This window comes from Macrotis lagotis, chromosome 4, assembly GCF_037893015.1.
Source record: "Macrotis lagotis isolate mMagLag1 chromosome 4, bilby.v1.9.chrom.fasta, whole genome shotgun sequence".
Taxonomy (NCBI): domain Eukaryota; kingdom Metazoa; phylum Chordata; class Mammalia; order Peramelemorphia; family Peramelidae; genus Macrotis; species Macrotis lagotis.
This window is the reverse complement of record NC_133661.1, coordinates 49339213-49350571: the sequence shown is the minus strand read 5'-3', so window position 1 is coordinate 49350571 and position 11359 is coordinate 49339213. Positions and strand designations below refer to the sequence as shown.

General features: G+C 40.8%; 1 protein-coding gene across 1 annotated transcript; it reads right to left on the bottom strand.

The window, feature by feature from the left end:
* On the bottom strand, window positions 1–8329 carry CPLX3 (complexin 3). Its single transcript, XM_074236369.1, has 3 exons — window positions 8166–8329; window positions 2176–2263; window positions 1–225 (listed from the first exon to the last, which is right to left on the bottom strand). The coding sequence occupies exons 1-3, from the start codon at window positions 8327–8329 to the stop codon at window positions 1–3; spliced, it is 477 nt and encodes a 158-aa protein (XP_074092470.1).
* Between the last annotated feature and the right edge of the window lie 3030 nt (window positions 8330–11359).

Genomic DNA, 11359 nt, shown 5'->3' with positions numbered 1-11359 from the left:
TCACATGATGTGGCACTTTTCAGCCGATTGCTTTAATTCTCCTAGAGTAGCCTGTGCTTTGTCCTTAATGGAACTGAGGTCCAGGTTGGGGATATTGGTCAGCTGCCCAATAACCGAAGCCTTCTCTTCCTCTTCCTCGTTGTCCTCTTCAATCATCTTGGCCAGCTCCTTGGGCAACTCCACGTCACCCCCAGCCATCTGGATCTGGTTGTCATCTGTCTCATTCTGTTGGGAAGAGATGAGGGAGAAGGGAGCAGGAATTCAAGGGGACATAGAATTCTGTGCCAGAAATCTGGATCTGAGGATATTCTCCTGGACTTGCTTTGGACAAGGATCTTGGACCCTTCCTCACTGCATCTTTTTTTTGGGGGGGTGGGTTGCAAGGCAGTGGTTAAGTGGCTTGCCCAAGGTTACACAGCTATGCAATTATTAAGTGTCTGAGGCTGGATTTGAACTCAGATCCTCCTGACTCTAGGCCGGTGCTCTATCCACTGTGCCACCTAGCTTCCCCCTCATTGCATCTTGAAAGATGGATAAGAATTCTACCTTCATTCAAAGCTCTTCTCAAGTCCCATTCTCTAAGGCTTTAATCAGCCTGCAGTGACTTCCTCCACCTCTCATTGCCTAAGAATGATAGCATTTATAATAGAGCTTTAAGGTTTAGGAAGCATTTTACAAATATTCCATATGATCCTCACAATGTTCCTCTGGAAGGTAGGTGTTTTTATCTATTTCCCATTTTACAGCTCAAGAAACTGAGGAATACAAGTTTAGTGACTTATCCAGGGTCACGCAGGTTTATTACATGTCTGAGGTAGGATTTAAACTCAGGTCTTTGTGACTTCTGGTCCACTTCACTACCTAACTGTCTATACAATAGTTAGCTATGGCATAACAAGCTGTAGCATACATTTGGCCCGAGTCTATCTTATGAAATCATACTGCTACCTTAAAGACCTTTTCCCCAACTTTGAAATTCATTTCCCAAATTATACAATAATTTCCTGAGGGCAAGGATTGTGCCAGCTAATTGTGTCTTCTTTAGAGGGTCACAGCAGAACTGGGATCACATAGAAATTGCTAAATTAATATTTGGGGGATTGATCCTACTTCAGTGTTCCTTTTAAAGCAATGGGTATACTATGATGACCTGTCTACTTCGTACTTAAGGCCTCAATTCTTCCTAGTACAAGGACCAGGACAGATAAGATGCTGATTCATTGAAAACTATGTCCTGAGTCCTTTATGGCTTCCTAATATGTTAACATGACCATTGGAGAACATTGTGAGACTTGAATGTGATCTCAAAGCACTTTATTTCTGTTTTCATGCTGAGGATGGAAGGCTATAGGGATTAGGATAATGCAGTATGGGAAGCAGCAACCGGACTTGGGATCAGGATACCTGGGTTTGAGCCTCTGCCTTGCTATTTAAAGCCATGTGATTTTAGATATATCATTTCCCCAGGTTGAGTCTTTGTTTCCTCTTTTGTAAAATGCTGGAGTTAGATTGGATGATACCTAAAGTCTTTTCTTTTTTTTTTTTTTGCAAGGCAAATGGGGTTAAGTGGCTTGCCCAGGGCCACACAGCTAGGTGATTATTAAGTGTCTGAGGCCGGATTTGAACCCAGGTCCTCCTGACTCCAGGGTCGGTGCTCTATCCACTGTGCCACCTAGCTGCCCCCCTAAAGTCTTTTCAACACTAATATTCTGTAGGATTCTGAAGGGTAGATGACATAGGGTCTAATGGGTCCTCTCCCAGAAGGAAAGAAGCAGAAGGGGACTGAGGTCCCAGATAATTGACCCTGGAGTCTGACTAATTTTTAGGGAGATGTGATAGGTAATTGAATGGGTTAAAAAGGAGAAAATCTCTTATCAGAGGCTTTGTTCTCCCTGAAATCCTTCATTCATTTAACCAATTTAACCCTATGTTATACTAAGGAGGAGGCAGGAAAAGGAAGCTGGATCCTTCATAGCTCTTAAGAGACCTCAATGTTCTCAACTAAATCTCTATAAATTTGGTGTGGGGAACCAGAGAATGGTTCTGAGGGGCTCCATTCCAGGAGGTGCTCTAGCCAGCCTGGACCAATACTCCAGAACATATTCAGATTGGGAGGTTCAGCATCAAGGGGAAAAAGCAAAAAGAATAGTGGGAGGTGGGAGGCGGACAGCTCACCTTGGGCAACCGGTACTTGTCTCTGAAGTGGCTGCGAAGAGTGGCCCTTTCTGCCTTCCTTTGGGTGAACTGTGCATCTCGTTCCATCCTGTAGATCAAAGGACCAGGAATCAGACTAGGTGGGGCTATGAGGTCAGCCTTCATGAAGGGTCCAGGTATTGGGCAATCTCAGAGGTGAGGGGACCCAGGGTTATTATGAAGGGCTATGATCCTTTTTCCCTCTACTTCAGGGGTTCTTAACTTTAAAATGTGGACATTTTAAAAAATTGATAACCATATTTCAATATTATTGGTTTCCTTTGTATTTTTGCTTATTTTATTTTGTCTTTAAAAATATAGAGACAGGGTCCACAGGTTTCATCAGACTGCCAAAGGAGTCCATGACATCAAAAAAGGTTGAAGACTTCTACTTTACTAGATTTCAAGCTCCTCAAGGGCAGAAACTGTCTTATTTCAGCTTTGCAAAAATCTTTCTCTGATGCCTTGTTGGGACCAGGAGGTGACTCTGGGCCTTACAAAGCTGCTTATGATCTGACACTTCACACCAAAAGGAAAGCTTTCTTTGGGAATTAAGCTAGCCACAACAGGCAGTCTGCTGTCTTAGGAATATTCTTGCTAATTATTATTGCTGTTTAGTCATTTTCTATCATATCTGACTTTTCGTGACCCTATTTAGAGTTTTCTTGGCAGATACTGGAGTGGTTTGTCATTTTCTTCTCCAGCTCATTTTATAGATGAGGAAACTGAGGCAAACAGGGTTAAGTGAATTGCCCAGGTTCACAAAGTTAGTAAGTGTCTAAGACCCAATTTGAACTCCATAAAGATGTGTCTTCCTGACTCAGACCTGAGTCTATGGCACCATCCTTCCTAACTATGGAGATGCTCAATATCAATAGATGATCTATATGGAGATTAATTTTTTTCACCTTAAAAATCATGGAAAAAAAAAGAAAAATATAAAAGACTCTCAGTCTGGCCCAGATCTCATTGATGAAATAAGACTAAAAAATGCTAAGAATTATAATTTTTCTACGTCTATAAACTGTAATTTAACTGCTGGTACTTTTAATGTAGGAATTCTTTTTTAAAATGTTTTTGAATGCTATTTTACTTTATTTTTTTCAATTACATGCAAAGATAGTTTTCAAGATTCATCTTTTTGTAAGCTTTTGAATTCCACATTTTTCTACAACCCTCCCTTTCCTATTCCCTCTCATGACAATGGGTAATCAGAAATAGGTTATACATGGACAATCATATTAAACATATTAGTTGTGAAAAAAGAATCAAAACTAAAGGAAAAATCAGAACTAAAGGTAATATAGGGATTCTTAATCTAATATTTGTGAATTTTTTTTGTGGGACTGTGGGGTTAAGTGACTTGCCTGAGGTCACATAATTAATGTCTGAGGCTAAATTTGAACTCAGGTCTCCCTGACTTCAGGGTCGGTGCTCTATCTACTCCAACACCTAGCTGCCCCTGATATCTGTGAATTAAAAAAAAAACAACTTTTTGATGACTATATCTCAATGTAATTGGTTTCTATGCATTTTATTGTATGTATTTAAAACATTATGAAAAGTTCATAGACTTACAAAGGTGTTCTTTGACATGATGAAGATTTAAGAAGGTTTATCCTAATGCAAGATATTGCTCCAAAAAGCAGAAAGTTGATATACTCCTAGAGAAATTGAAATGGAAGGATCACTCAAAGGTTGTCTTCAGAGTGACAAATGACAGAGTTGTTGAGGCTGGCAAAAGCCTAAGAAACCCCATTTGGATCAGCCCTCTTTGCATTGCACACAATGAACATAAGAAGAAATACCACCATGGAGATGATTGCAGTTCATGCACCAAGATCTGTTTCATGATGATGATGAAAAAAGGAGAGAAATTCATGAGATTTTTCCAAACTAAACATATAACTTGATACTTCACTTCAATGGGAAAAAGGGGAATAGGAGAGCATGACAAGAATATGTTGGAAAAAAAGCTTTGAGATTAAGCAATGGAAGAGGTCAAAAGGCATGTGGGCATAGATTATTCAGAAGTCTTGCACCTAGATCATTATTTTTTTTTAGTTTTTTTTGCAAGGCAAATGGGGTTAAGTGGCTTGCCCAAGGCCACACAGCTAGGTAATTATTAAGTGTCTGAGACTGGATTTCAAACCAGTTACTCCTGACTCCAAGGCCGGTGCTTTATCCACTACGCCACCTAGCCACCCCTAGATCATTATTTCTTCAAGAAGTTTCTCAGGAAGGTTCTGGGTATAGCAGGCACCAAAGAACACAATAAAAATGAAACAGAACTCTGTCTTAATAGATCAAACAGAACTTGTTTTTGATGAGTGTGATTTCAGAATCAACTCTCTGGGTGCTGTCAGATCAGCCAAACCAGAAAAGATCAAAATCAACACCAAATTAGAAGAAAAGCTAAAAATAACAAGAAGATGTTATGTATAATTATAATAATTTCAATTAGGCCTAGTTAAACAAAATGTTGACTTAAAATTGGGATATAAATACAAAATAGAAGCATTAACTGAATATCATCATTTCCCAGAGAAATTTAGCCAAGGTAAAAGGACAAAAGAAACTAGAAACTGTACCAGCCAGAAAACATTTGTCTTCCTTCAAGTAAAGAAACATAGTAACCAAGGGCAACATAAGTTTAGAATATAAGCTCACTGGTAAAACATCGCAAAAGAGGAGAAGGGCAAAAATGGAGAATATCTCCTCAGAAGATAGTAAAAAATATTGTAGAGAATAAAACAAATTTGAAGAAAACTCAGTGCGAACTTAACTATGCTAGGTCATCCTAAAAATATTTATAGATGAAGCTAGACAACAAGTAAGTGTAAGTAGAACAGATCTCTTGCTATTTCTATAGTGAAAAATCCTCATTTTTAATGATAGTTGGAATGATCACATATGAACCCCCACATTCAATGTGCTAAGCTCAGAAGTAGAAGTGGCACTAGGTGATAAAAATAGGAAGAGCAGTTAGAGCTGAACAAATATATACAAAAGAAATTTTTCCTGAAGGAGACATAATTTTTTTAAATTATTTTATTTAATGTAATGGAGTGAAGTGACTTGCCCAAGGTCACGCAACTAGGCAATTATTAAGTATCTGAGGCAGGATTTAAACTCAGATCCTCCTGACTCCAGGGCTGGTGTTTTATCCACTGAGCCAACTAACTGCCCTGGGAGACATAATTTTTAAAACTCTTGGGAAGTTTTTCAAGATGTCTTCAACAAGGGAAAATTAAAAAAGAATGAAGAGACTCACTGATAGCAATATTATCCTCTAAAAGATGATTGCCTCCTTTCTCATTCTTATAATTTTGGTCTTCTTTGATAATGAAAGACAATAACCAAATTTTTTTATGAAAAAGGCCTATACATATCAAGCATATGTTTGATGAAAAATAAGTTATTTAGAATTTTCCAAAGAATTTTCAATTCATTCAATTGGCTGAGCAAAGTAAATAAGACTAGAAAACACTATCTTTTTGATTACCAGGAAAAGCATTTGACTTTACAAAACAAGATGTGATTTTAAATAATCTCCTTCAATGATGTCTCCTATGTATACATGAAGGTCATGTAAGAGTCTTTGACATACTCAGCCATAGAGACAACTTTTGGGGGGAGATTTTCTAATAATAAGTGAAGAATTTGTTACAGAGATAGGTATTTACAAAAAAATGTTTGATGTTGTCATGAAGGATGTTCTGTGAGGTCTAGATAGAAAAGCAATTCCTAATAGATGATGAGATCTCCAGATGCTCATGTTTATGAATGACATTGTGCTAATTGCATTGAACCTCTGTATTCAACATTTTTAAAAGAAATCCACAATCATTCAAAAGAGATCAAGCTATCAATTCACACCAGAAAAATTAAATGGATGAAGAAGACATATTCACCAGATAATGACATGTAACTGGTGAAACTATTGAGGTAGTCTGTCTTACAGTTTGAATATCTATATCTAGGAGAGGGATTGAAGATTGAAAATGAGTTGACTTCAGAATGAATCTTGGAAATTACATACTATTTTCAATGATCCCAAGCTGCTTCCTTCCAACACAACTCACCTTTTTTTTTTTAACACCAATCATTGTTGTCTCTGTGATGCCATATGGTTATGGATAGTGAAACATCGTGATCCCCGAAGAATCAAAATTTCAGGGGAACCAAAGGGCAATGGAAAGACACATGATGGGTTTAAATATACTCCAGCATATTGTCAGTGATGATTTGAATGCAAGCAACATAGGAGAGTGGGAAAAACACTTGTCTTTAGAATCAGAAGACCTAAGTTCAACTCCCAGCTGTATCAATTTCTGTGTGATCCTAGGCAAGTCCCTTCATTTCCCTAGGCTTTGCTTCCTCCTATGAAAAATGAGCAGGTTGGATTACATGAACTCCAAAGTCCCTTCCAACTCTCAGTCTATAATTCTATGATTCTATAAGTGGCCTAAAAGATATCAACAAGGATGCATGTGATGAGAAAAGGAGGGTGGCCACTCATGTATAAAAAGTGAGGGATAACAGATGGGCAACCGAGTGATACACCAGCATCCAAAAAACATGAAGAGATTTAGAGAAAGGCTCCAGCATGATGGGGAGATCCTTTGTGGAGGGTGTTTGGAAGGACATGAATAAGAACAACACAGGATGAGAAAGCTTGAATAGCTCAGGATCTGAACCAGTGCAGTATGTGCCCACACAGATGACATCATAGATCTATAGAACTGTGAAAGTATCTCCACTGGGTAGCACAGCACACCTCATATAACAGGTGTTTAATAAATGTTTGTTGAATTCCGTTGTGAAGGCAGATGGATGTAGAAGAAAAATGACAGAATTTGGAATCAGAGAAGCTAGATGGTATCCTGGTGAGTAGTAGCTTCCTTCCTCTTTGACCTTGGGAAAATCATTTCTTTCCTCTAAGTCTCAGTTTCCACATTTTAAAAAATGAAAGTATTGCATCAGAGGGATGTCTTGGGGCCCTTCCAATGGCCAGGAGATTGATTTACTACAGGAGACAGGCAGGATAGACTCAGTGGGAGGAGCAGACTTTCAGGGCATAATTCTATTATCTCTAACTGGATATCTCTCTCATCATTACTCTCTTTAGGGGAAGAGGGGTGTGTGTGTGTGTGTGTGTGTGTGTGTGTGTGTGTGTGTGTGTGATGTCATGGAGAGCCAAGGGCGATGGTACTTCTCCAGAAGCCTTTTGCATCTCACTCCCCATCTCATTAGATCCCTATAGCACCTTTTCCCTATGGGTCTCTATATGGACTCCCTAAGGAGTCCTTTAGAGTACAGTTGAGTACAAGAGTGTGTCTGTGTGACTCAGTCTTGTTTCTGGTGTGGTCATTTTGTTCCTGTTTGTTTTAATCTTGGCATTTCTGCTGATCTTTATCCCTTTTTCTATGCCTGTGTAGATGTTTTTCTGTCAGTCTCTCTCTTCCTGACTTCCTTGTTTCTGATGCTCACCCATCAGGACCCGAGTCTCCGGTTCCATAGATTCTGCTGGGACACCCAACCCACTTGGGATAAGAATCGGATTAAAGGATTATGTGTTTCAGCAGAAATATATTAGGGACCTCCCGATTCCCCCTCCCCTCGCATCCTTCTCTGGCTCCAGAGTTTTCCTTGATGCTTCTTCCTCACTCACTAACTCTCAATAGCCCAGATTCTTCAGCTCTTCCAAGAGGGGCTGAGGTTGGGGATAGGCTAGAACCGGCTCCTGGAGTCTTGGGCTGATTTCTCTTGGAGAAATCCCACTAGTCCTCTCTCGGAAATCTTGTTCCGTCCCAGGGAATGGAGAGGGAGAATAGTTTCTTACAATGGTGGTTGAGGTGGGGGTGGGGGGCTGACCCTGAAAGTAGACAATCCAGGAGTCCCTAGGGAGGGGGGAAATGCTATAGACACACAGGAATGATTAAAACCCAGAAGGAGATTCCCCTACTCACTTCTCCTCTACCAGTTGCTTCTGATATTCCTCATACTCTTCCCGGGTCATGCCTTGAGCTTCAGCCGCCGATTTGTCCCCTTCACCCTTCTCCTCGCCGCCCCCCAGGCCCCCAGCGAGGTTCTTCAGCTGGCCTCCCACCATGGTTTTCACCATGAACGCCATATCTCTCCCCTAATCAGGAGTGGGTGATGGCAGGGGATCTTTGAGGAGAAAGGACTCCGGAGAGAGGGGAGATCGGTTCAAACCCCCCCCCCCAAGCCCTTAGAGCGACTTTCTCCTGTGCTTGCTTCTCAGGCACTAGAGTTTCAGCACCGAGTGCCCTGTGGACAGCTCCCACCCCAGCTAGAGCCGAGCCCCAGGCTGGACCTGGGCAGAGGCTGCCCCCGAGTTTGTCCAGCAGGATCGGCCTCAGCCCCTCCCTTCAGTCCTCAAACCTATCCCTCAGCTCTCTCCAGTTCTTTAGAGAGGGATGAGGGGGCGTTCACTGGACTGACGCGACCGACCACATGTTCTCTTCCCCCGACACTCCCCCCCAAGCTTCCACAAGGGAGTTAAATGACAGTGGATTAAGGGCTTCCTGTGGGATAGTTCCCTGGTTATTCTACTGTGTGGAAGGGGAGTCTCTGACCTGTGAAAGAACTCTACCTTTGGAGTCAAAAGATGTGGTTTACAAGTCTGGGCGAGCTCGTCACCTCTGTTGCTGCTGTTGTTAAGTCATTTTTCAGTCACATCTGACTCTTTGTGAGCCCATTTGGGGTTTTCTTGGCAAAGATACTGAAGTAGTTTGTCATTTCCTCCTTCGGCTCATTTTAGAGGAGGAATTGATGCAGAGTTAAGTGACTTTTCCAGGGCCACATGGAGTTTGAGACCAGATTTTAATTCAGAAAGTCTAGCACTGTATCCAATACACCACTTCACTCCCCCATTTCCCTTTTAAGGGACTTAAATTTCCTCTCCTTATTAAGTGAGAGGGTTGGACTAGATGTTCTTCACATCCTTCATTCCTGTGATTGACTCCTGGAAAATATGAGGGATATCAGCAGAAGGCAAGATTTACATAGCCCAAAATTTAACCCAGAATCAAGAAGCCAATTTGCCTCAGAGCTCACACTCCAGCCTATCCAGAGCTCTTTCTAGAGTCCAGCCTAAAACTCAGAATCCAAATCACAGCACTCAGAGACCATAGAACATGACCCATACCTTCAACCAGCCCAGAGTCCAAAGACCTTTAAATTCCATTGACATTCAAATGACATTCAGTTCAAATGACATTTCCACAATATGCTCTATATGATTGCACATGTATAACCTATATCAGATTTTTTGCCATCTTGGGGAAGTGAAAGGAGAGGGAGAGAGAAAAATTTGGAACTCAAAATCCTATAAAAAATAAATGTTGAAAAAAGAAACTCAAGATAATAAAAAAGACATTTCCTCCATGAAGTTTCATTGATTCCCTGGGTTGATTAATAAACTTTCCACCCTGCCTTCAACATTGGTCACATTTTGTCTGTAGTTCTCACTTACTTGTCATACATTATACTGTATTATTATTATTATTATTATTTTATTATTTAGTTTTTGCAAGGCAAATGGGGTTAAGTGGCTTGCCCAAGGCCTCACCTCACTGCTTATTAAGTGTCTAAGGCTGGATTTGAACTCAGGTACTCCTGACTCCAAGGCCAGTGGTCTATCCACTGTGCCACCTAGCCACCCCTTATACTGTATTATAATTGTTTAAGTGCCATATGATTGGAAATTTTATGAATGAGGATAAAGACCACATCTTATATAAACTTTAAGGTCTTCCTCCCTCTAGAACAATGTTCTGCAAACAGTAGGTGCTTAATAAAGTTGTGTTGAATCAGCTGCCCAGAGTCCAGCCCACACTCCAATCCAGAATCTATTTCAATACTTTACTCAGTCCAGATATCATTCATTTAGGGATGTGATTAGTTGGGGGGGGGGGGAGACAGAGCTTACAGAGCCCCACCCAGCCCAGAGTCCAGGAGGGAGTCAGAGTTCAGATTTCCTCCCAAATCCAGAGCTCACAGCTCAGCTTAAAGTCCATGGAGCACAAAACCCAGCCCAAGGTAGCCCAGATTTTATTAACTCTGACCTTTCTCCCCTTCCTCCCAAACTCCTTAGAAGAGGGTGGTGGTAGGCAGGGCAGCAAAGGGAGTATGAGACAGAAGATCCCTTCCAGTCACTAACATGGCTTCTACTTCTCCACTCTTCCACAAGCTGCTCTCTGGAGGGTTATTTGTTGAGGATTCAGCTTCCCCATTATTATCCCAAGGCTGCCCTTCCAACCCTCTAGAACCCTGTCTACATCTGGCTATACAGATGATGGCATAGCAGGAAATAGGGATTGAACCATAAGGGATTATAGAGAAACAGCAAAAGACTTCCTGCCAGGTTCCAAACACTAGAACCACTTATAGAGAAAAGTGGTTGCTTTTTTCATACAATTATAGGTTTATAAAAGACCTTAGGCATCCAACTCCTCTCCCTCCCTCCCCCCCCACTCATGAGGAAATTAAGAACCCAGAGAGGTTAAAAGACTTGATCAAAAGCTGGCAAGTAAACAGAGTCAAATTAAACCCTGATTCTCTATCATTAAATCTCATACTATAATTACTACATTATGTTGTATTTTAGTCAAAAGGTTTTATTTCAAAACCTCTTCTCTCCCTCTACCAGATATTTGTTTGGGATGTTGTTGTCTAGTTGTTTCAGTCATGTCTGGCTCTTCAAGACTTATATCTAAGGTTTTCTTGGCAAAGATGAGGAAACTGAGGCAAACAGGGTTAAGTGACTTGCCTAGGGTCATGTAGCTAGTGTCTGAGGCTGAATTTGCACTCAGATCTTTCTGATTCCAGGTCTGGAGTCCTATCCATTGTACATCTAGCCCCTTTAGATGTCTAGGGCATAACTGTACAACATGACAGACAGTTAAACTTCATTAACTGTCAAGGTCTATCCTAGCCTCCAGTGAATTTTTGAACAATTTAAATAAAGTTAGCCATGCACTGACACCCAAAACTCTTGCCAGATACAATGGTCATTGTTGGAATCTTAAGACCATAAGGCCCTTTTCTATTAACAATTGATCAGTTCAAAAAATCATGCATTAAAGGAGGGATTATTCAGGTTTTCTTGGGAATTATCAGTTGTGTCAAAACAAAATGT